The 25,564-nt window shown below is 43.1% G+C and overlaps 1 protein-coding gene across 2 annotated transcripts in view; it reads left to right on the top strand.

Moving 5' to 3' along the window:
• Positions 1-1,267: 1,267 nt before the first annotated feature.
• Positions 1,268-25,564, top strand: part of LAMA3 (laminin subunit alpha 3) — a 114,378-nt gene continuing 90,081 nt past the window's right edge. For both annotated transcript variants that reach the window (XM_086472719.1, XM_086472720.1), the window contains exons 1-7: positions 1,268-1,528; positions 7,422-7,574; positions 16,487-16,604; positions 17,228-17,346; positions 18,904-19,074; positions 22,065-22,162; positions 23,597-23,712. In XM_086472719.1, coding sequence (XP_086328845.1) covers positions 1,268-1,528; positions 7,422-7,574; positions 16,487-16,604; positions 17,228-17,346; positions 18,904-19,074; positions 22,065-22,162; positions 23,597-23,712 — 1,036 coding nt within the window. The remainder of the gene's footprint in view (positions 1,529-7,421; positions 7,575-16,486; positions 16,605-17,227; positions 17,347-18,903; positions 19,075-22,064; positions 22,163-23,596; positions 23,713-25,564) is intronic.

Genomic DNA, 25,564 nt, shown 5'->3' on the forward strand with positions numbered 1-25,564 from the left:
AACCAAGGGTGGTGATACTTCTTGCAGACAAAATCAATAGCTTGTGGCTGGTGCTTCCTGAAACAGTATACCAGGGATCTCCCTTGCTAGAGTTGTGTGGAATGTAGCAAAGCCCTCAAAAAGTTATGAAATACTTCGCTACTCACATGAATCACTATTAAAATATTAGAGGTATGTGTATCTAACCATATCTTGGTGCCTGAATCCGGCAAATTTTATTAAGAGAACTGAGCACTGGATGTGTGAGCACGTGTGGGGTTGGAAATTGAATGGGCATGAAACGTAGGATAACAGTGTCATTAAGCAGCGCAACTCCCGATACAGACGATGTGGTTCTTAGGCCTCTTCCTCCCTCCCCAACCTCCCCTCCAGCTTCCGTGTTATCCAAAGCCTGTGCCAAATACCTTAAAAAAGACAGGAGGTTCATTGTCTGCCCTGGATGAGCAGGAACACCTATTTCACAAGGAGCCGAGAGCACTGGCTGTGCGCTGCAGCGCGGTGGCCTGGGCTGCGCGGCAAGAGGAGCTGCGATTTCTGCGGCACAGTTGCCCAGAGTGTCTTCCCAAGGACCTGCAGGTAGAAGCAGAGTACGCCTTGTGTGGAGATAGCCCTGTGCAGGGGAGAAAGCTGGGACACCTTAGTTTGACTGCCCGTGTGTGACATGACAGGTCACGGCTTACCGGGATGGATGCTGTGAGACTTCTTCATGGTCCGTTAAAAATACTAACCCGCATCCTGCTGATGGGGGAGGATCAGAAAGCTCCAGCTGAGCCGTGGAGCGGCGGGGGGTGGTGGGTGCTGGTGTCGCCTCGCAGCCGTCCCGCGGAGTCGGCCCTCAGGGCACACACCTGAGGGACAACCCCACCGGCGCGGAGACCTTCCCTCCCTTCCCTCCCTTCCCCTTTGCCCCGGAGGGGGCCGGGACGCCCCCAAGCTCCCCTCCTCTGCCCGTGGCACATGCCCAGACAGGGGAAAACACCCGCGAAAATGAGCCCACGCCCCCCCAGGGTAACGCCAGCACGGCCGGAGCGGCCGGGACGCCCCAAAAGGACACACACACACCGGCCCGCCCCGGGACTGCGTCCCGCCTCACCCCGCCCCAGCCCGCGCACCGCAGGCAGGGCAGGGCGCGGACAGGGCGCGGGCAGCCCCCTGCCAGCCCCCTGCCAGCCCCCTGCCTCCTCCCCGCCGCCTCCCGGCCCGGCCCGCCCGCCCACCGCAGCTATAGGGCCGCCCTGGGGGCGGTGAGGGCAGAGCCCGGCGCAGGATGGCCGCGGCGCCGGGCTCACCGCTCCTCTGGGTTCTCCTCCCGCCGCTCCTCACCCTCTGCCCGGCGCAGCGGGAGCCCCCCGGCTCCCCGGGGATGGGGCTCAGCCTCCACCCGCCCTACTTCAACCTGGCCGCGGCAGCCAGCATCTGGGCCACGGCCACCTGTGGGGAGGCGGCGGCGGGCGGCGGCGGGCGGCCGGAGCTGTACTGCAAGCTGGTGGGGGGACCGGCCGCCGCCCCTCTGGGCCGCGCCATCCAGGTAACGGGGCCGTCGTGTGGGGCCGGAGAGGGGCCGCGGCGCCGGGACCCCCTTGCCCTCGCACGCCGCTGCCTTCCGACACCGCGGAGCGGCGGGGAGTGTGTGTCCTTTTGGGGCGTCCCGGCCGCTCCGGGGGTGCTGGCGTTACCCTGGGGGGGGGGCGTGGGCTCATGTTCTCGAGCGGTTTCCCCTGTCTGGGCGTGTGCCACGGGCAGAGGAGGGGAGCTTGGGCCGGCGGGACCCCACGCAGGGAGGCGCCGGGCAGGGAGGAGGCGGGAAGCGGCGCTTCGGCCGGTGCCTCTGCCCTCAGGTGTCCCGGCACCCTCCGGAGTAAGGGCGCTTGGGGGTGGCTTAAGAAGTAGCCAAGCGGCGTTTAGTGGCCTCAGCGCTCGTCCCGTGGGCCGTGGAGAGCAGCGAGATGCTCCTGGGAGTAAAGCAGCGAGCCCAGGGGGGATGGATGGGGCCGTGCTGCAGCCGTAACCTCCGACTGGAGAGCGGGCATCTTCCAGGGGGGCGGCGGGAAAAGAGGGCCGGTTTTGGGTGGCTTTGTGGTATTTTGCAAGCACTAATCGTGAGGCTCACCATCTACGCCTTGCATTGCTTGTGGGAGGAAGCCAGAGGTTCCGTGGGACTCTGACAGGGGGTATGAGCACACAGGGCATCGAGGATGATGATGCTCTCTCCTAGCATAGTGTAAGACTATTGCACGCATTTTGTGCCAGTCACAAGAAAGACAACAATAAACGGCAAAACTCCTGGCAAAGGGTTAATGGAAGTATATTTTTCCTTCGGTAGAAACTTGTATGAACATGTCTGTCAGAGGGTAAGGAAGGAGTAACAAATGCACCAAACTCTGTGATGTACTGCGGTGGATGTTCAGTATCAGTTTGATCAGAACTTTGTTAAAGGGGGGACTTTCCTAAAGCCTCAGACCTTCCAAAGGTATTTTATTTGTATTCTGTCTTGGTGGTAGGAGAAGAGAGCCAGAATGAAACTGCAATTTGAAAGGGATTTAAAAAGCTTTAAGGTCTGCTTTCTGACTCTGGGCAATACAGAAAGAATGCAAGTAAATTTTTAGCATCTGGGAAGAAGGGTTAGTGTTTTCAAGTCTTATGAGGTGTTTGTATGTTTTAATAGTGAAATAACCCTTAATATCTGGTTTCAGAAAAGGTTGCAGTGGATAAGAGAGTTTTCTTTCTCAATTTTTATCGGGGACAGATGCTCAAGAGAGGGGAAGAGAACTAAGAAGGTGCCGTGTAGGACTCCTTGTCATGTGCCAGGAGGGAGCATGCACCGTCACGCAGGCTGCTCTCACAGTTCGTTAGGTGGCCACAGCCAGCAGTGTGCTTTGCCTGAACTCTCTTCCATGCCTCCCTGCCTTGCCGTGAAATCTCCGTTTACCTTACATCTGTGTAATGCCCTCCATCACGAAAAGCTCAAAGTGCTTTGGAGATGCTTACAGGCTGAGTAATACACAGTTTTACTAGTTGGAAAACTGTGTCACAGGTATTACATGCTTAAACTAAGGTTACAAAGAAAGGTTGTGATGATCAGGAAGCTGCTTGGTCCGCTATTTCTACCACACCTCTGAAGTTTAGGCATCCATCCTTCCATGCTGAAACCAACACCCATGTTAAAAGTGGCCTGAAAACAACCATGCTACCAGGTGAATAGCAAGCCCAATACTCTCTCAGCAGCACGCTGTAGCCCACTGCTGCAGTGAAATGGCCTACTAACATGCCTTGAAATATCAGAAATCGCACAAAAGTCAGCCAAAGCAAACATCGGATAAACACGTCAAGTAAGCGGAACGAAGCCAGTTGTGTGATGCACGTTGCCGTTGATGTTTTTTTGTAATTGTTCCCTTTGTATACTAACACCCAACTGGAAATGAGGATTTGCTGTATATAGGGAGAGACTAGAAAGGGGAGAGTTCCTCTTGTTAAGTATTTGCCTTACAGGTTCTAGGTTAAAGGGCAGTTCTGATTCATGCCTGAATAAAGTGCCGAGAAGGACTACTGATAGCTCAGCCCTGGCACAAGGAAGCATGGTGTGCCTCTTGCAGCATTCGTGTAAGCACGGCTACAGCAGCATCTCTCTCCCGTTTTAACAAAGCCCCATTGAGATAAATAACATGAATACTTCTGTGGTTTACCAGTAGTTGTTGTGGTTCAAGAAAGGTTGGAAAGTCTTTTGAAAGTCCAGGGAAATCCAGCTGCAGAAAATGCGATAACAGCACAATGTACGTATTATCAAGCCACTCCACCCCACAAGTTCAAAGACACTGTAAATAAGAGAATCTCTTCTTTCGTGGCAAATTGGAGAGAAGTGCATTAAACTCTTACAGAAGCTGAGCTTACATAGAAGGATTGAAAATCAGCATAAGTATTCGCGTGTTGTTTCTTAAGAGTCTCAGGGAAGGTCACGCAGCTTTTACATAAAGTGATAGGTGTAATAGTGTCACGGTCCACTCAGTGGACTGGTGATGAATAGCCACCGTGTCAGGTGAGTTTGAGTTAAAGCGATGCCACACGCTTGAGTCACTCACTTTTGGGGTCTCTACAGGGCTGGATTGAGGTTGTTGCTCTATGAAGGGAAATTGGAAAGAAGGTGTGGAGGGTGATCCTCATTCTGGTGAAGGGAGCAGGCAGCTCTGTTGCCAGTGCTATCCCAAGCTCTGAAAATAAGCCAAAGAGGGGAAGAGCAGCTCCAGCTTCATTTCCACTGCTCTGCCATTGGCCTCTCTCATTCAGCTTGTCATTTGGTGATGTGTCTTTTAGTGAAGCCTGTAGTACCCAGCAAATCCAGAAGGAGCGTTTGGCGATCATTTATAGCTCTTCCGTGAGGTGATCGGTGGGGTGGACAGTCCCTTCGTGGGCAGCTCAAGTGAAGCTGTTAGGGCCATGCTGAATATATGCTGTGGAAAGCAGCACATTTCCCTTATGTAGCACATTGCCAAGTGGGACAATGACTTAATAAGAGCGGTGTTGAGTGAAGAGGTGCAGTGCAGTGTAAAGTATTTCAGCAACGGGTAGAAAAATGGCATGCCTGGTTTTGTTAGCCAGTGTGCTTGCAGTGGTGTGTGGGTGTGAATTAAAGTTTAACTGCATACCTGTCCTGCCTTGCTGGTGGGCACAGAACTGCTAGGTATTAGTGAACAAATCCTTCGTTGTTGTCACTGTCTGTAACTTACAGGAGCGACATTTTCATCCCTGAGTGTCCCTGTTCCACACCAGTGTATTTCCGTGAACTCCTTCATGCAGTTCCAGATTTCTCCTTCACTCAAGAGAACCAGGGGAAAGGAGGGTACCAAGGTCACCAGCAAACGCACACCTGCCTGCCTGATAAACGGCAGCCAAAATCAAACAAAGTCTGGAGGCCCAGGCTCCTGGAATGGAGACGTGTCCTGTAGCAGATGGGCTGAGCACGGTGTGCCTGAGATACTGCCAGTGGGAAGCAGGGATGGCTGCTCTGGCCAATAATTTATTTTCTTTCTTTTTTGTTTTGCTGTCTTGTTGGCAGGGTTGCTGGAATGTACTTTAAATAACTGAAACTCCAGCTGTGGCAATGAAATTCTTTGAATTATGTACCCAAAAAGAAAAAGATCATATCTTGAGTTCAGATCTAGTGCTCTGGTATGCTGAATCACATAGGTGCGTGTAAATGTAGCACTGGTGTTTAATACTCCCCATTGTTTTCTGTTCATTCAGCCTTTCTTTGAGGCTGTTGCCGGATCGGAGCTGAAACAGCTGTGGCAGCAACTGTGTCCTGTATATTTCCAGCCTGATCGTGGTGAACGTGAATTTAGATCCAAAGACTGTGTTTCCTGCACGTTATAAAACTATAACATATATGTCAGAACTCCAAGTATGCATTTGTCAGGAAAATCTTAACTGGGGAGATGCTCGCATGTGGTGGTAACTGCAGCTGTTGGTGTATAGATTGATTTCTCGATGGATTGATTTTGCAGATAGTGACAGCATGGTTTTTGTCGTCACTGCAGAAGCTGGCAGCGTTGCCTGTGGCTAGCATGGGCTGATGTGTCTGCTGCAGCAAACTGTATCTGAATCCAGTAGTGTCCTGGCAATTGTAGTTTGTATGAGAATCGTCCAAACTGTTTTCTCTGACAGAGCTGGAGGAGAATCGTGTTAAAACATGACTCCAGACATAGTTAATCAACCCATGTACGTGAGGGCTTAGTAAGTCTCTAAACAACTCTTTGAATTCTTGAGTTAACCCTCAGCCAGGTTGACACCTGCAGTGCTGAATCAGAACAGCTAATTGTATCGGTGTCGTCGGTTCTGGGCTTTCCGGAGGAGCAGGATGAGGGTGGAACCGCTGCTAGATGCAGATGCTGGAATTATGGCTACTGATGGAGAAATACTCAGTGAACATCTATGTTTTGTATTTGAAAGACACAAAATGGTGTGTTTGTATCACATGAGAATGATGTAGTTTCCAATCCATTAGTAGCTATGGCAGATGTTAAACAAATTCTGCTAAACATCTTAAATTCACCAAGCTTGCAAGACTGTACCCAGCAAGAATGTGAAAGCCTGAATGTTATTCCTCTATTAAAAGTGGACAAGTGTGATTGCTCCGGTTACTTTACACTGGTTAGTCCGACAGCAGCAACAAACAAAATAATGGCAGTTATGTGGGATTCTGTTAATACTTAAAGGGTAAGAATATATTTCATGCCAGGCAACGTGGGTATTTCATGAAAATATGCTTAGCTGATAAAGAGAACGGTGCAAATATTACCTTGTTTAAAACATGGGTCCCACGCAGTGTCAGGACCTCACAGGCTGAGTGGATTAAGCAACTGTCTGACTAAAGTAACCTTTAAGAGGGTATTGCCATTTAATGAAAATGTAATTTTTCTGTTGGGGTTCTACAGAGATCTGTGCCTGGCACAGTTTAGCTTGTTCATTGGTTTTTCATTGATTATCTCCATCCAGTGACTGGAGTAAGAAGTGAATGGGACACTAAAAAGATCTCTGAATAAGTAATTACAATGCTTCAGCACTAATCTTCGTAAACTGTAAAATGCAGTTTCTTGAAGGTAAAAATACTGCTTATTGGGCAAGCCAAGATGCCAAATTTAAAGACAATTAACTTCCGTGAAGTTTATTCATCATTACTGTACAGAACAGTATAAAGAGCTTTAGAGACTATCAAAGAGAGATTATCAGGGCATCTCTGGAGTGTGGCTCTGGCTGAGGACTGGAAATTGGGCAGTAACTTCTGCAAATGAAGATACAACGGGATCCTTTAAAGGGAAACGTAAAGGGAACACTCCGTAGGATCCATTGCATTTTCCACGAGTACATATTGTTCCCAAGTCTCTGATTCAGAATGTATTACAATGGTATGAAAAACAGTGAAAGCAGTATTATAAAATTGTAACACCGAACTTATAGGCAGGTAACAGAGTATTTTTTTTAATGGTTTTATTAATACCAGGCTATCTACATGTATGGCTATTTCACAGTCTTTTTACAAGAATTGAGGATAATTTGTGTGTTGGTCTTAATCCAGTTTTAAGAATCTTTGTTTCACCAATTCCCTGCAGACACCCCTGCAGACAGAATATAGGTAATTTCACCGAAGTATCAATAAATTAATTAATAAAGAAAGACTCATTGTAGTTTCCTTAAAGAGTTTTCCTAAATCTTAGTTTGTAACATAAAATTTAGTGTGTTTCAGGGTATAAGTGTGTAACTTAATCACTGGGGCAATCATTTATACGTTAAAAATTACACTACATACAGAGAAACAAAACCTCATTTTTTTGTCAACGCTCTAGTCCAGAATCTCAGTTAACAACAGCATGTGTCTGCAGTGCATAAGATTTCATCTGAGACCATCTTTTTAATTTATTGTGTTTCAGGGACAGTTTTGTGATTATTGCAATGCTGCTGATCCCAGTAAAGCTCACCCAGTAACCAACGCAATCGATGGCACGGAGCGCTGGTGGCAAAGTCCTCCTCTTTCTGTGGGCTTGAAGTACAATGAAGTCAATGTCACTTTAGATCTGGGACAGGTGAGTGCATGATTTCTTGCATTTATATACAGGCTTTGCAATTGGGAGAGATGTTTGAACTGATGATGTTAACTTCCAACAGCACAGCTTTTTTTTGGTCTGGTTTATATTCTGTGTTTTTTTACCAAGTTAACTTTATTAAAGTGATTATTTTCTGTCTGGAATTTTGATGATGTGGTTCTAGCCACTGGCTTCACACAGATTTAATGACTGTGTGCTTTCTTGCACAGACACTATACCTCATTAACCTGATGTTACAAGGGAGACTGCTCAGTGGAAACTGGGGCTTTACCTTACATTTCATATTCTCTTTTTCCATGGGCAGAGAGAGAGATATTTCATGGATCTCTTACCATGCACACATTTTAAAAATAATGTTTTGAGTCTGCTTTTGCCTCAGGGTCCTTCTGATTTTTCTGTCATCCAGCCAGATCTTCAAGATAGACAGAAAAATACTGATAATATGGTCTAAAAGGGAAGGGACAGCAAAACCAGTGTAATATGAATTAGTAATATGACAGTAACATGAACACCCGTATTTCCTCTGCAGGTGACAGACAAGTAGCTAACAGCAAAGCCTCTGTATCTATATTTTAAGTCATAGGGTTGGATTCTCAGCTGCCATAGTTGGGCACTGATCCAGTGAAATTAGTTACGCTCTGCAAGTTCACACCAGCTGAAAATATATGACTATAAATATATGTTGGGGGCTGCAAAATATACATACATATATGCATAAATGTTTTGGACAGTAGTAACTGTTTATTGACTGATGGTATAGGACAGGATTTTTTGAATAGGCATTCAATTTAGTTGATGGCAAGGGGAGGAATAACTAAGGAGAAATGTTTCTCTGAGTCTTGGCTGCCATTTTGTTGGGGATTCAGGTGCAAATTATTTTGCATCTTCTGTTACACGGGGTTTTAATGCTCCTGTCTGTCACATGACGGGAATGGCTCTCATTTTGAGGATATCTTCATTCAGTGCTTTTGGATCCAGTGCACCAGCAGTGCAGAAATGCCTGACAATTCGAGATAGAGCGTATCAGTAGTTAAACTGCTGTAATTATTGAATTTGCATTTCTATTAATTAGATTAATAATATGCCTGTTTTCTTGGTTGTTTTTCTCCAGTATACCATGAAAGAAAGGAGAGCTATGTAGAAGCTGGTGAATTTTTAGGCCACAGCATCCACATTAGCCTAGCACACAGTGGTTGGACCTGTCTCTGAGTTGTGGTGTTCTTTCTGTTACACCGTGCAGTTGAGCGTGTTGCATTCCCTGATGCTTTCTGCTCCTGTGAAGTGAGTTGCTCGGTCATTCTTTCCCAGCAAACTCCAGGGAAGTGTGTCTTTCAGGCTGGGCATGCGGAGTCGGGACACTGAATGCAGAGCAGGGTGCTGTGAATAGGCATGGGAAAGCCATCGCCTCCCAGTAAAACAGACCTTTACCTTCTGAGCTGCTTGCGTCCATTGTGGTCTCTGCAAGATGCAGGATTCAGTTGCAGGCTGTAATTTGTCTTGTGGTGTAGCCCAGCATATTTGTGACCAAGACTTTTGCATCGTCATCATCCACGTGTGTAGCACATTGTTCCATCCAAAACTCTGTTCCCACTGTGTACTTGTTAGTTTCTTTGGCAGACCTACTGACAGACACCTTATCTTGTATGTGTGGAGTAAACTGAGAAACCTCCTTCCTTCAGAGGAAGGATAAGAGCTGAGTGCCTTCTTCTCATACGACTGTTTGGAGACCAACCGCTATGTGCTAAAATTCTTGTAGTTGTTAAAGGATTCCTCAGCAGGAGGCTGTGTTTTTCTCTTTACTCTGGTACCACTTGGAAAGGTGACTCTGAATTCCCTTACTTGGAAACGAGAGAAACCCAAGACAAAGGTCAAAATGACTTCAGGTCTTGTGATCAGGAAGGGATCGTTTTAGTTGGTGGATGGACAAGGGTTTAGTAGGATTCATGTGATTTCACCCCCTCCCCCCCCCCCCTTCACAGACGTTATTTCGTATCTGCATTCAGTCAGTTAAACCTTAATCTCAGGGTTTGTTTGAACTTGAGATTCACTTTTGACATTTTTCCTAGTATTTTCACACCCCGAATTCGTGCAGTAGTGCACAATACTAATAATGAAGAAGAAAATTAAATACTGTGACAGAGAAGGTCTACTAAAGCAAACAGGTAAACACTGAGACCCCAATTCACCTTACCTTATTTCAGGGTCCTAAAAATTAGGAGCTTGGTGTATGTTAGTCATGCAGACTTTCTCAGTGGTTGACAGAGACAGAAATTTTTGGAGTGCAATTCCCCCTCTAGCTGAAATTAAGGTTTTGGTTTTTTTTTAAAGGAAAAATAAATGTTCTTGAAGTTAGATGTGTTTCTAAATACGTTGCAGATCCACAGACTACAGCATTGAAAAGACAGCAGGGATGTAGTTTTCCTCATTCATTAGTTGTGCTGTTCTTTATTTTTACACAAAGCACCTTTTTCTGCAAACAAAATACGGAAATATTTTTGCACGTGCAAAACATGACAGAAAGGTACATATGTGTGCAAGGAACCAACGACTGAGTTTTAAATTGGTTATCAAATATTCACAATTAGAGGAAGCAGAACTTAGTGCAATGTCAATACCTTTTAATTTACTGTGTTCCTGCCATTATATCTTTAAGACTGAGAGTGGAGTCCCAGTGGAGCCTTTTGCCATGGGCTGATGACAATATTTAACTGAATACTTGCACCGTGATGGAAGTTTGAGTGCTCACTACCATGGAGTTGGAGCAGAGCACCCACCTGCTGCTGCTTCTGCTTCACAAGGGCTAGGGGTGATTTTGAAAGTCAAAATCCCTTCAGGATGTTAAATTTTTCTGCTAGAACACTCATTCTGCTGTACTTTGTAATATGAGAAAAAGCAAAATCCTTAAAGCAAAAGCCCTGCTGTACTTCCCTTTCTGACTTTCTGTACTATAGTTACATTTCTAATCAATCACAGTCCTTCTGAATAATAGTTATAATGTTGATCCCTGAGGCAGTTTCTCCATGCTGTTAACATAGCTGCTTATGCTCTGGCTATTCCTGACTTGCTTAAAATATTTGGATCAAATGAAGCCTCATTTATTCCTTTAATTGGTCCTGATTTTCCTAATGTAGTTTTCAACATATTTTAAACTTCTGAGTCCAGAATGTCTGACTGAAGTTCATTGCCCTTCCCCTGACTCTTTGGATTGCCTAATTTTAGCAGGTGTGCCCTCATCTTTGGCTTGCTTAAAGCTCAGCAGGTATTACAGTAGTATTCCCCCAGGTATTTTTCTGAACTCTGTCTTCAGAAGACGATGAAGGTTCAGAGCAGCGTGATAGTTCATGATGAAAAAGAAGTGTCTAACTGTTACACTTCAAAAAGTCTAGTCCACAAATTTTATTGTTGCTTTTAGTTATGTGTCATTTTTTTTTTTATTGTGCTTTTTTGTCAATAATAAGGTGCTGAAAGACTCGGGCTCAGTGAAGTCTTGTGCAGTAACATATTGAATAGTTTTTGTGTAGCGATATCATTAGTCACTGTTGTAAATTAAAGGCAAACAGTGGAATGTAATGTCCAAATTAGTGCTTTTGTTAAGGAGGGAGGGAAACTCCACAATAGATTTAAGATAAATGTATGGCCTGTGGAGGATTTTATGCTTTTATGTTATCTGTCAATTAGAGCATGTAAACATTTTGTAAAAAAGCCTCGCAGTTTGGCCAAGCTTCTGAGCTGTTTTTATATGGTAGGTATTTCTTATGGGTTTAATTTTTATATTTGATAGTAATCCTTTGTGTCCATAGTTTTACAAACAATATTAGTTGTTGGGAATATTAATCAGCTTTGGTTAATTGTTGTTATTAGAAACAATTGTTCTTAACTTTTGAAAAATTGACATGATTTCTTAATGTCTGAAGTTACAGTTAATTTAACTGTCATTCTGTAAGATACAAAGGCCTGTAGGCCCTTCTCCTGTAGGGAGAAACTGTCAGGGTGGTGGGAGATTTATCATAAGCTGCGTTGAACGGGACTTCCAAAAATAGTCACTGCATTCATTGTGTTTGGCTGTTGAAGACTTTATATTACCACTAACCCTGAAATTAGACCCAGCTCTGGTGTGGAATTGCATAACCTCTATGATAACGCTGGGAAGTCCTACAAATTAGGGCATGAGAACCACTGTGTAAAGCTTCTGCTGTCATACAGAACTGCCCCAGCAGTGAGACAAAGCCTTTCCTTCGCAGCAGCACTGACCCCTGCTCTGCTGTTTTGGTTCACACGAGGGAAAAAAGGGGCTTTTAGGTCTGGGGAAGGTACAATACTGTCCCTGCAGTACCCCAAAACAGGGATGCTAACAGCACAGAGAATCTTGTGTTACTTCATATTAGACAACTCTGGTTCTGAGCATTTCAGTTTGTGCAGGAAGCTGATTTGGGATCATGCCACAAAACACTGTCCTTTGAAGTTAGTTGGTCTTGGCTCATTCCACAGTAAGGTGAATGTACTTGTGAACTCTAGATTAACACAACTTCAGCTGACCAAGTAGCAGCTGTCTGGTAGAAGTTTCTAAAAGTTGTATGAGGTAATGCACGCTCCATTTATTCCTCAGAGCTGCCAGCCTTGATCGGGGAAATACCCTAAATACATCCTTTCTTGCTCATATGTTATACTTTAAGATATAGTCAATGTGTTGTGTTTTCTTAAAGCTTTAGTTAAAGACACGTTGAATGGTTCAGCATTTTTTTTTTCTTATGTTTGCATTAATAGGTCTATGTCGTTGGCTTTAAAATGTGCATTTGGCATTAATTTGGTATTATTCTAAAATATACAGAAAAAGTCTTGCAAGTCTTGCTCTCCTTTGCTTCCTGACACTGTCTTCCTCTGGTGGTTCTTCAGCATCCCTTTAGGAAGGTCTTCATTCCCACTTGCTGACCTTGCTTCCCACTGTGTCTGTACTGCTGCTTCTCCCACCTCCCTTCCCATGCTCACACCTCACTTTCAACTCAGTATAGTAAAACCAGAACCTCTGCTGATAGCCTCCAGCCCTCTGCACTTCTCTGTGTTTCCTTCCAGCACAGAGAGTGCTACTGTGTGCTTTTTGCTCTGGACTGCAGCTCTTATAAGGGGACACGTATCTCCTGGACAGCTGAGGTCTGAATTGTACAAATCCTTTCCCACATGAATAGCTTCAATGTTCTGTGAAGAAATAGACCGTATGTAAGAAATAATTATGGGCATTGAGTTGGTCTTTGTCCAAATCCCAATGGAAAAATGGCTGCATGAGACATTTCAGGATACAATCACTGACGTATTTGCCTGCAGCCTTGGCAAAAAGACCAAGGATTGATTGAACCTGGACAATGGACCACCCTTTGATTTCTGGAAGTGTTCCTTCTTTCCAGAAGAGAGCGTCTCCCTTCTGCTCCTGCCCATCAACTGTGATAGCGAAAAGTCTCAACATCTCCAGATGTGTCAGTGAGGCATGTTTGCAGGCACTGACTTCCATAACTAGATAGAAGTGTAGCTTTTGAGCATCAGGGGCTAGTTAAATGAAAGTGATAAGAATACAGCATGTGCAGTGCTAACTGAACGGTGTTGGAAGTCCTGCACTTATTCTTGGCTTCTGCACCCTGGACTGTGAAGCTGGCATGCAAGGAATGACTTGGGCATTCTGTGCAGTGGGAGCCTCTCAAATCGCTGTTCTGTGTGTATGTGTACGCTGTTAAACTGTACAGGACACATTCCATGGATCTAATGCCTCCCAAATACTACTCACACAGGCTTTTCTCTACACCTCTGCCATAGCTGCTGTCCCACATACCCAGAAGAGTAGCTGGCAGCTGCCAAAAAGGCTGCTTCAGCTCTCTTTACTTGGCATTTTTGATATTACAGTTCCATCTGCAAAATACATTGTTGGGGATTACCAAACATTGACTGGCAGGAGTGTTTTATCAAGTCTCTGGATCTGCAAGGGTGCCTCAAGTCCTACTGAGAGGTTGCTGAAGAAAGGGGGTGCTGACCTCTTTGCCACCACAAGGGATCGAAGCCTTTCATTTTAACCAGGGTACATCGGATTTGTATTTCATTGAAACAGATTGTTATTTTTATGTATTGGTCTTTGAGAAAAATCAGTGCTCAAGACCTTAAGGCTTCATTACATTAAGAAACTAATGGATGTGCACACGCCAACCCTGTGAAGTCGGTGGCACTAAGGTGTATTCTGGAGCAGGTCCTAAGCACAATTCGCACTCCCTTGAATCCCACTCCTGCATGGGTCCATGTCTCACAAGGTTAGTTTAGGTGCTGAGTGATCATCAGATTTCTACCTCTTTCTCACTTCCTTTACTAACATATCCAGCAAGCAGAGAAAGTTTGCGTGTCTGCTAACGCAGGGCATCTTTTACAGAGGTCCTTCAGTGCAGGGACCTCACTATCCTCTGCATAATATGCAATGCCAACCCCAGTTGACATTATTCAAGATAATGTCAGGAGCCTAGAAGAATAGTCATATTATGTTGAGGAAAGTTTTGGTGGTGTAGATGTACCTGCTAATACAGTCTGAGGAAGTACTGTCATGCTGGAAACAGCTGTTCTCTGTGCTTCTACAATTCAGATTACATGAAGAGGAATTGTTGTTGGTATCTCTTTGAGCACGTCTTGAGATACGCAGAATGCCTCAGATAGATGATCTCTCTGGCACTAGTTGTGTTCTTGTTAGTACCGCACTCCAGGAATTTTTATTCTTCACGAGCCAAAAAGGGAAACCAATCCTTTGCTACATGTGCAGCACGCACCATAATGATTGTTCAGAACTTAGTGTGTTTTTCTTTTGTACTAGTTTATGTCCAGCATTTAACAAACAAGTCATTCCAGTATTTTAGTGTTCTGTATTGAGTCTATGGTGGTAGGAATAGAGGAAAATATACTATACTTTTGTATATGCACATCTTTCTTCCATTTGCATATGTATTTTCAGGATTCGAACAAATCTTGGAAATTACTCTATTTAGAGACTTGTTTAAATTTTTAAGGAGAAAATGGAAAATAAATTTTCAATTATATAGATACTGTCTGGCTATTTAGGTGCCAAATTTAGTATCACAGGAGGTGAAGTTGGTGCTTGTCACGCTGTGTTAAGTTGGCAGGGTGAATTCCAACACTAACTTGAAAGGTTTTTTTCCCCAGTTATCTCTCCACTGACCCAGGTGAGCAACATTCAGCAAATCCACAGTTTCTGAAAGATGCTTCAAGGTATGACACGTGCTGCAGCGATGCCTTGGTGTGTATAGAACAGGTGATTGCCGTGGGTAGTTGTACATACTGCATTAAATGAACGCACGGTGAAAAAGCTTCATTTTTTTCTTGTGGGATGTGAGGTATTACCATGAGACCATGCTCCAAGAAGTCCCTGAATTCCTCCCATTTCTCTGTGAGAAGGTTTTACTTTTTTCTGTGAATACGTGCAATATTCAGAAGCTGATGTCTGAAATAGGTGTGTACAGATTGAGGCTGCGGGTAGCCGTATGACTGCAACGTGTGTGTAGCTGTGGGATCGGGCCGTGCAGGCACTGGTTAGGGGCAAATATTTGCAGGTGTCTGCTCCGCTGCATTGTTCGCCATTTGTATCTGGCTCTTGGTGGCCCCAGCTGATGTGACAGCTATTGAATTGGTCCTAGCTGGCAGCTGAAGGGGCCAGGCATGGCAACAGATGCTGTTCCCAGTTTGTGGTTTGGAGCCTGTACGCCCTTGTGGTTTGGAGTCTAATAACCTGTGCAAAGTATTAGCTTCAGGGTTATGACATTTGTGATGTTTGAGCAAAGATAAACTGCATGGGTGTATTTGATGTGAGGGCTCTGGCAGCAGTGACTGTTGGCTGTAATTAATTGCCTGCCTCCCCCACCTCTCTTGCAAGCAGATGATTCTGAATTGCGGATGTTGAGTGGGAAATTCCGGTGCACCTTCACTTGACTATCGACTGTACCTCCGCATCAGATCACTTTTATTGGCAGCTCATATCCATGTTGTGGTTGTTTAAATTCTAAATGACCCGTAGAATCAATCTGTGTTCAGCCTTTTGTGTAGAGGTGATTTACTGATGTTCTGATTTTTATGACTGAGGGCTGTCCCAAGAGGCTTACAGTGAGATTTCCTTTCTTGTCAAATCCGTTTTTGCTCTAGTGTTTGGGAGCTTTCTGTCTCTGTGGTCTATCGCTGTGGCATACAATGAGCACCTAAAGAAGCTAGATGGGACTCTAGGCCCTGGGAATCTTGAGCTGATGAAGCTCTGTGAGCTGTTTCAGACAATGAACGAACTACCAGTCGGGAGAATCTCTCCTGTGCTATTTGATACCCACAAAACTGTGGAGTGGCTTGCTTACCTTACTTGGAAAGTCTGTCAAGTGGCAAAATTATCTAGAAATATTCTTAAAGTGAGAGAACAGGTGGCTTAGATTGCTGTCAAATGCAACCAAAGGAGTCCCAGTGTAAAGGGAGTGTGTGTTTTCTCTTACATCTTTGTGATTTTCTTTGACTACAAGCAACAGATGTACTAGGATGCTTTGAAAGTATCTTAGTTCAATGATGTGTTGAGATGCTAAATTTTTAAGGTTAAGTACTGTACACCTGCTATACCCAAGCAATCACTCATGTGCAAAACAGAGCTGTTCCAAAATGTAAGAGATATAGCATTTAACATAGTTCTATCAGAGCTTAATGTATTGGAGCACATGGCCTTGTGAGGTAGCCAGCTGAAAATCTGGCCTGTTATTTTAACGGGAATAACCTTCTCACTGTACACTAAAGAAAAGGTGTTTATTTGCATTAATTTTAGTATTGCGGTACTTTTATAGACTTCAAAAAACTCCTGATAAGATCTATGTATATTCTGTTAACAGCTCTTCCATGTTGCCTATATCCTTATCAAGTTTGCGAATTCTCCTCGTCCAGATCTCTGGATCTTAGAAAGATCAGTGGACTTTGGAAGAACTTACACTCCCTGGCAATATTTCGCTCGTGAGTATCAATTGTTGTGTCACTGCTTCTTTATGGACAGGTTTCTTCAATCATTCACCCAGTAGCAGGAAAATCAGACCATGGGGCTTGCTAAAGATTTCAACTGCAGTGAAGACAGTGAAAAATACATCTCTCTTGTCTTAGTCATCCACAATAAAGTGGTGACAAGAGTGTAACTAAAAATGAATATGATATTTTGAAAGTGTAACTCAGCACATGAATATTTTTCAGTCTGTTGGGATTTTTTGCGTTGTTCTGTTTGTCTTGGGTTTTGGGCATATTAGAACTACAGTATCCATCGTCCCATGGGATCCTGGAACTCCTTGCAAAAATCAAAGTGAAATACAAATGCAAAATCTTGGAATACATATATAGCTTTTTTCTAGTGTCGATATGAGAAACATTGTGCCATTTCTTGTCAGGCCCCACTGAATTGCTTAGGAGGAGAAATGATTTATTTTAGGAATTTCCATTTTTCTGTGCTGAGTGACACAATCACTGTTATTATTCAATTACAGGGGAGAATTTACCTGAAAGCACAGGGGATACTTCTTTGTTAATTTAAATTAGAACAATAGCGTTTATTTTCACACATAAAAATAGTTTTATTCTCACTTGAATAGACTCCAAAGCAGACTGCTTGGAGCGCTTCGGAAAGGAAGCTAATCTTCCAGTGAGGAGGGACAGCGATGTCCTTTGCACCACAGAGTACTCTCGCATTCTGCCTCTTGAAAACGGAGAGGTAAGTGCTTTTAGGAAAGTGTAACGCTGGAAGCACATGCCATGAGTTTCAGAAGTTTACTGTTTCAATAAAAACCTAGAACTGGAAGTAATTTTTCAACTGTGACTGCTTGAATCTACATTAAGTCTATAACTAAGCGCTTAAGTAGCTGGTGAGATTTTTGAAGGGTGAGCTGGCTCCTCTTAACTTTGACCATTCCCTGTGGGAGTACGGGCTGCTCAGAGCCACCTGTGTTGATTTATATCATGGCTTAGGTACCTCACTTACTGCATTTGAAGGTGCTGACCTCATTTTCTGAACACTTCCAATGTGCATACCAGAACTTACTGCAGCAGAATTGTTCATGGCTGTAAAGACGGTAGAAACAGATATTTACCATTCCAGAATAAGTAGCTATTTAAGAAAAGAATATATAAAATGCTACATGTTTGTAATATAATACATGTGTTTGGAAAACATTGCTCTGATTTTTAGCTGTTGTTCTTTGCTAGGCAGAACCATGGCTTGTGTTATCTGAATGAATGTTAAACTCCTGGCTGTGCTGATGAGCCCTGCTGACATTATCCTTTTACGTCTGATGTGGTTAGAATCCAGATCTGAACTCCTTAAGAGTTACCCAGTTTTGAGCATATGGATCTGGGGTTGTAGTTTCCTATTAAAGTAGAATTTGTTTATCAACATATTAAAGTAAAATTTTCATAATAAAATACTGTAAGGAATAATTTCCATAGACTAACACTTCTGGTGCCGTCCCCTATTACATGCTGTATGACTTTTCCTAAAGGAATTGTGCTGCCATCAAAACCGTCACCATCCCCTTGTTACGTGCTTTGCAGTATAGGAGCTGTTTGAAAATAGAAATCTGTTATCTGGTCAGTTATAAATAACTGAAAGTCTCTGACTCAGTCCTTTACATACACACTGGATTGTTAATTTGATAGAGATTCATGATTTCTAGGCTGCTGGTATCTGTTTCTTTAAAAAATAAAAAAAGTACCAGAGCCCTTGTTTTGAAAGTCAGATAAACCTGCTTTCATGTGAGGGGATTTTCTAAAGCAACACTGTGTACTTTCTTCCAAAAGACCATTAATACGCTCCCAGGCACTGGACCTAGTAACAATAATATTTTCCAGGAACGTTTGTTCCTTAACCCAAAAATAAATGTGCTTTGGTAAAAAGCCAAAACCTGATGTTTTTACTCAAGCAAAACTCCCATTGACACTATCAACTATTAATATAACTACTTGCAACTATTCCTATTGTTTTTTCCTATTAAAACATACTTTTTGTGTGTTATACCTACTGGTTTCAAAACAAATAGAGGCACCTTTTTTTTTTCAGATGTGCTGTATGGATGATGAGAATTCAGGAGGGTCCAAGACTAACAACACTATTTTTCCCAGTGTCCTGGCTTCAGTATGAAATGTGTAGTTGTTACTGCAAATATGCTCGGAGACAGTAGTAGCTTCTTGGATTCCTTCATTAATTTTGCTCTGTGCTGCTACCGACACTTGCAGCTGATGTGTTTTAACAAAAATGTGCTTACTTCTTTGTTAGATTGTAGTATCTTTGGTAAATGGCCGCCCAGGAGCAAAAAACTTCACTTATTCCCCTAGTCTTCGAGAATTCACAAAAGCAACAAACATCCGCCTTCATTTTCTCAGAACTAATACGCTTCTTGGACACTTGATATCGAAAGCTCAACGAGACCCCACTGTAACCCGTAGAGTAAGTACTGTTTTCACCAAGATATACTCAAAAATCGTATTCAGCGTGTTAGAGAGCAAAAAATAATCTGAAAGTTTTAAGTTTGCAACATCCTAACAATTGGAATTTACAGTGATGCACCTTTAAATCCCCGTATTTTCTCCAGGTTCGTTTGAGACAAGAGGGTAACTGGGTCAGCACAGATTTGTGGAGGGGAAGTAGTGATTGATGATTTTGTAACAGACTGCCTTCTTTCTCTGTTTTCAAATATGGAAGGAAATTGGGTGCATCACGGGAGCTATAAGGAGCCAAAGCGGAAATCTTCTGAACTCTTACGCAGAACTGAGGAACTAAATCTCTTCAGCTTTATTTTATACTGCTTTCCCTTATTTATTCAAAGAAAGATTATCAGGAAACAGTACCTGAGTTTCTGAAAGAGTGGGAGTCAAAGGGCATACTTGAAAGTTACTGTCTTTCACAAATCATTTGCGACGCCTAGGTGTTTTCAGTGGATTTCGGGCTGTCCAAGAGCTTGAAAGCCGAAGTCCCACTCCCACTCAGTGGGGAAATGTAAGGAAATTCAGCTCCCTCAAGGGAATACTGCATAGGAATTCATATACTTAGAGAGATTGCAGACTTCATATTGTATTGTTATTTTTAACCTTTTCATTTAAAATGAAGATTTGGTAACAATTGGAGGAAGCCTTGGGGTGAGGCACTGCGCAAATGTGTGTGAGAGTTTCTGCATCGAAAAACATAAAACTATTCCAATTACTTGTTAGCACTCCCATTAAGTACCTTTATTGCCTTAAGTAAATTTTAAGATGTTCCTCACAAGCAGATGTAAATGCAGTATTTAGTTTACTTGGCAAGCAGCACAGCTTTAGTGTAAGGAGCTTCTGATGTTACTGTAGCTATGGGATGTAGGATAGATGAATGAAATGTCAAATGTTTGTTAAATTGTTAAAAGAGAGCACAAGTTTTTATTGTGGAGACCTTTGAAGTCTAGGAAATAGTTAATATTCTTAAGGAAAATTGCTGTGGTAAACTTACTATAGAAACAGATGAAAACCAGACCGGTTCTGTTCTCCTGTCCAAGTAACTGCCTGGCTTCGCCTGTTAATGGTTTGATTTCATGACATGCTGCATTATATAGAGTATGTTTTAGGTCTACATAGCAGTTGGTCTTTGGCCTGTTACTAATTTGACTGATTACTGACCAGTGACAGTACAATTACTGTTAGTAGTAAAACGTAGCTCTGCAAAGCTGTGTGAAACTATAGACTGGGTTGTGAAGACTCTTAATACCAAAAAACCACTGTCAAATAATGTTGGCGAAAGTCACAGTGATCATTTCTAGCTGTGCTGAAAACACTGAAAGCTTTTACTTGAAAGTTTTATTTACAGTATGAAAATGGCATGCACAGTTAGAAATGAATGCGTGTATTTGAATAGAGATAATTCAGAAGGCAAAAAATGTTTCTGGTCTGTATATCCCACCTACTGTTCTTCACCTGCCTAGAGCAAAGAGAGCTAGTTGGAAAAGCTATCTGCTTTGGGGAAGCGTCTCATCTGTGCCAGCCAACTCCACCTACATAAAAGTAGAGGGTGTATATGCAAATGAAATGAATCACTGAATCGCAGAATAGTTGAGGTTGGCAGGGACCTCTGGAGGTCCACAGGTACCTCCACTGCTCAAGCAGGGCTACCTAGAGCCGCTTGGCCAAGACCACGTCCAGACAGCTTTTGAGTATCTGCAAGAAGGGAGACTCCACAACCTCTCTGGGCATCTGGGCAGCCTGTGTCAGTGCTTGGTCACCCACATGGTGAAAAAGTGTTTCCTGATGTTCAGAGGGAACCTCCTGTGTTTCAGTTGGTGCCTGTTGCCTCTGGTCCTGTCACTGGGCACCACTGGCTCCGTCCTTTTGCACCCTCCCTTCAGGTATTTATACATATTAAGTTTCCCCCTGAGCCTTGTCTTCTCCAAGCTGAACAGGCCCAGCTTTCTCAGCTTTTCCTCATAGGAGTGATGCTCCAGTCCATTCATCATCTTCATGACCCTTTGTTGGACTCTCTTCGGTATGTCCATGTCTCTCTTGTACTGGGGTGTCCAGAACTGGACACAGCATTCCAGGTGGGGCCTCACCAGTGCTAAGTAGAGGGGAAGGATCACCACTTAGAGTGGCTGTATTGTGCACAGTGAGCACGGGAGATGTACCTGCATAATGTTCTGACCCTCTTTCTCTTCATCCTCCAGTGGACTAAATCTGCCTCTTTAATTTTGCTGGAGGTACATAGATGATCAAGATTTTCAACCAGCTCTCCGTTCTGCCTCATGCTTTAAGGAGACAAGGAGACAATTTCTGAGCTACAAAAATGTATGCAGGAGTTACTATTGATCTGTGTAAAGTAATGATATTTTCACTGAGTTGAACCAATTAAATTTTTATATTCTGTTGCCTGGATGCCCGCAAGACATGAGGATGAGATACAAAGTGGTTCAACTTCAGGTCACAATTTCAAATCCAGTTTAAGCCACGAGTGGTTTTGGTCTCTTTCTAGTGTTCAGTGATCATGTCTGACTGAAAGGGGAAACTTCAGTGCCCGTGCCAGCATGTCCTGTTTTTTGATCAGACCGCAGTTTCAGCAATGGGTGCTTTGACAGTACTTTACATCTCTTTCCTCAAGCTGGCTTTGAACAAGCTTTGGGCATGGGTACTGGTGGCTGTGTAGCTGCTGGGGAATGGAGAGCTATAGCAATATGCATTTGGTGTGAGCTGCACAAGCCTGTTGCTCTCAGGCACGCCATGGGTATTGGCTTTGGTTTACTGGTACTCATGCTGAGACATAGACATCAACAGAGGTTTCACCATTGGTTGCCTGACTTCGGCCTTTTGTAAAGTCACGCCTTAAAAATTCTGATAAGCAAGATTTAACCATCTGATGTTGATATTTCTGGCATAATACAAGTAAGGAAAGACCTATATGTACTTCTTGTGCTTGTTCCGTAGTATTACTACAGTATAAAGGACATCAGTATTGGTGGTCGATGTGTTTGCCATGGCCATGCTGAAGTATGTAATGCAAAGAGTGCTGAAAACAAATACCAGTAAGTAAACTGAGCATAACATTAATTTAATGTGAGAAAAACAATACATGAATGTTTTCAAATGACCTTTTTTGGTATAGAATGATATAGTCTTACAGGGATTTTCCATTATATTTAAAAAAATAGAATCTGCTAATGATTGACAAGAAAACATCTCAAAAGCTATTATATGTGAAATAATAAAAAGTCTGTACTTAATTTTTCTTTTTAATTGAAATAAGAGTTTGGCAGATTGAATAATTTCTTAGAAACCCTTAGTTCTTTTTGGAAAACATGGAAAGATATCACCTTCCAACAGCAGGAATTAGAAGTCCAAGTGAAGACCAAAGTTAGTGAACTTCCTGGAGATATTGATCATTATAACTGAGCTCAGCCAAGATCCAATGGCTTTTGATCGTTACTAGAAAAATAAAACCAAACTGAACGAACTACTCCCTTTCCCTGTAAAGTTTATGATCTCCGTATTTATTTCTCAAGAAGTTAGGTCAGGCTCCTTGACTCATCTGCTAGGGGGAAGTGACTGTGGATAATCAGGCTATCTAAAGCATATCTTAAAAGCCTGGTTTAAACCAGCTGTTGCTCTTATCCAAGATGGCATTGAAACAAACTTTTATCAGGACAATGCAATATTTTCAACTGTGTTTTAATGAAGGGTAAGTGGGCAGATGGTACCTCCTTTCCAGATGTCTATGGTAGAGAAAAGTACAGAAGGTGTGAAATCTATGGGAATAGGATGGTTATACTTGAAAATTTTATTGCCCCTTGGTTATTAGACTTACGTAGATAAGAGAGGAATGTTGGAAAAGGCCTCTCCAGTCTCCAGGTCTTTGTTCCTCCTGGTATTCAGTTGCTATGCATGATAATAAGACCTAGCCCACAATGAGAGCCTGCCCTTTGAGTAGGCTATTCGGCTAAATCCAAATAAATATGAACTACATTTTCTTGATGAATAGTGTGCACTATTTTAAAAATTACAAGACGGAGTTATGATCTTGGTTTATTAAAAACACTAATAAAATTATTGTAAACAAAGCATGAAAAAATGATGAAGGCATGATAAATATTTTGATTTACTGTAGGTCAGCATCTTGAGCCTTGGAATGAAGCTAAAATAGGATATATCCTAAACTGTTATATATCATCTTGATTTAATATTCTAGAATAAAGTTTCATAATCCAATCTACTGAATCCAATTACAAATGTTCTCTATAAGTAGTCTGTGCTAATAAACTCATAATCACATTATTAAAGTAATACATCATGAAGGATTTTAGGATAGTTCCAAAATGTTCTACTATTACTGTTCGACCTTTTCACATGTGAGCTTGTGTCCTGTCCTTTTCACACTATGTGTAAGTCTTGGACTGCAATAAAATTGAGAAAAAAAACTTTAAATCCAGCTTCAATAGACTAAGAGGCTTTAATTTCTGTAGGTTTCAGTGTGAATGTCAGCATAACACTTGTGGGGAAACCTGTGATCACTGCTGCCCTGGATATAATCAGAAACAGTGGCAACCTGCAACAGCTGGGAGCACAAACATATGTGAACGTGAGTATCCTAAAAGATGCTAGGTTAAAAGGGACATTGACAAGCGGGTGGCAATTAGCCATGGCACACGTGTTCATGGAGCATAGCTAGCACAATGCATGTTTTAACACCTTTTTTCTTTACTGAGAAAATTCTTTCCATACAGCAATAAGGAATAAGGATATTGTTTATGTTCTTCTCTCTTATCAAACAATGAAAATAGTAATTCATGTGAAAATATTACATAAGAAAAGTGGAAGCCTTCTTGTAGTACAGGGGGTCGGCATCTCTCACCAGTCGTAGCAGTCTGCTGACAGATTGTAGATCCCCACTGGCACAGCGGAGACTATGGGCGTCTTGTACAGCTTCACAATTCGCCTCCCCAGCACCCAGCCTCTTGGTGTTCAGGTTGGAGGGAGGTTGCTCAAGGCTGCCACTGCTTACAGGTGCTTGAGCTGCCCTCTGTTCTGCTGACAGCCTCCCCTCGCTGACCACACGTAAGCGGGCACAAAGGCGTTCCTGGTGAGGAGTCCTGGCAATGTCACACTTGCGCCCCTTCCCATGCTTGTAGTTGGGAGTTTGGAGTGCTGTTGCCCCACAGACTGAGTAGTCAAGCTGGAGAAGCCCATTGACCTTTCTCCCTCCTGCCCTGTATTTTCTTCTTTTGTTAAAGAAAATGGCCACACGAACTGCCTTTTGGTGGAGGGGTGCGTACTGTCACACATGGGTGTTTTGCATCCTTCACTGGCCAGAAACCAGCGAGTGTGGCACAGACAGTGTTCCCACCTCTGTGCACATCCTATCCTGGGCAAATGCGTTGGCAGCCTGCAGTTTCCTTTGTGTCTGGTGTAATTAATTTTCAGTAGCCAGTGGGTACAAACCGTTAACAGGGGAACCTTATTTGAAAGCCAAAGAGATGTGCCTATGTAATTAGTTTGAGGAATAAAGAGATGGCTTGTTTAATCAAAACTGCAGTACTAAGAGTGAGTGTTGAGGGGTGGGGGGGGAGGTGATTAAAACGTTTGATAGGAAATAGGCATGTTGGGACACAATTTTTGGATAATATTTGAAACCTCACTGAAATTCCTCTCTTTGAAAGGAAAACATTTTCTGCCAGGAAAGAGATAGACAAAGAGCATAAATAATGTCATGGTTTTTTTGAAAAATGGTTTATAGAAGATCATCTATAAGATTCTGAGCCAAAACAACTTTGCTTCTAACTGCTTCTGAAAAAATACCCTTTTTAGTATGGATTGCTTCTAGCGGTTTGGGGTGATTTGTTGAGAGCATTTGCCAGGTGCAGACCTCTTTTCCTGGCAGCCAGTAGGGAGGGAATTAAAGCAACCTCTTTAAGTTTCCCAGAAGCCTGAGGTCCCTTGAGAGAAGCTGATTGAAAGAGGTTAGTAGGAACTTGTAGGGATAAGCCTAACCCTTTGCTATGAGTTTCCCAGTACTGTATGGGTCAGCAAATGACTCAAAGTGGCAAGAAGATGCTTGGTAGAAGGGGTTTCCATTCCCTTTGAGAGAAAATGCTGTTACTACAATCAGGGCAAATGATTTCCTGTCGCTGTTAGAAGACATACTTGTGAGCTACAGCTCGCTGATGGTTTGGCCCTGGAGGGAAGGCGCTTTCATTTACAGTGTAAATCCTTTTTTGGGGGGATGTTCTCTTCTTTCCTTTTCTTAGTATCTCGAACCAGCATCTCATTTGTGCAGTGTTTTATTTTCTTTACGGATTTCCCTAAACAAGAAATCGTAGCTTTATGAAATCAGAACTTCAGGAATTTCCTGGGAAGGTTTCCATGGAGTGCTGGAACATATGTAATTACAAGCCTACCTAGCACCCAGATACTTGGGGAAGCCTTTTTTGCTT

Source organism: Leptosomus discolor, chromosome 13, assembly GCF_034619465.1.
Source record: "Leptosomus discolor isolate bLepDis1 chromosome 13, bLepDis1.hap2, whole genome shotgun sequence".
NCBI classification, from domain to species: domain Eukaryota; kingdom Metazoa; phylum Chordata; class Aves; order Leptosomiformes; family Leptosomidae; genus Leptosomus; species Leptosomus discolor.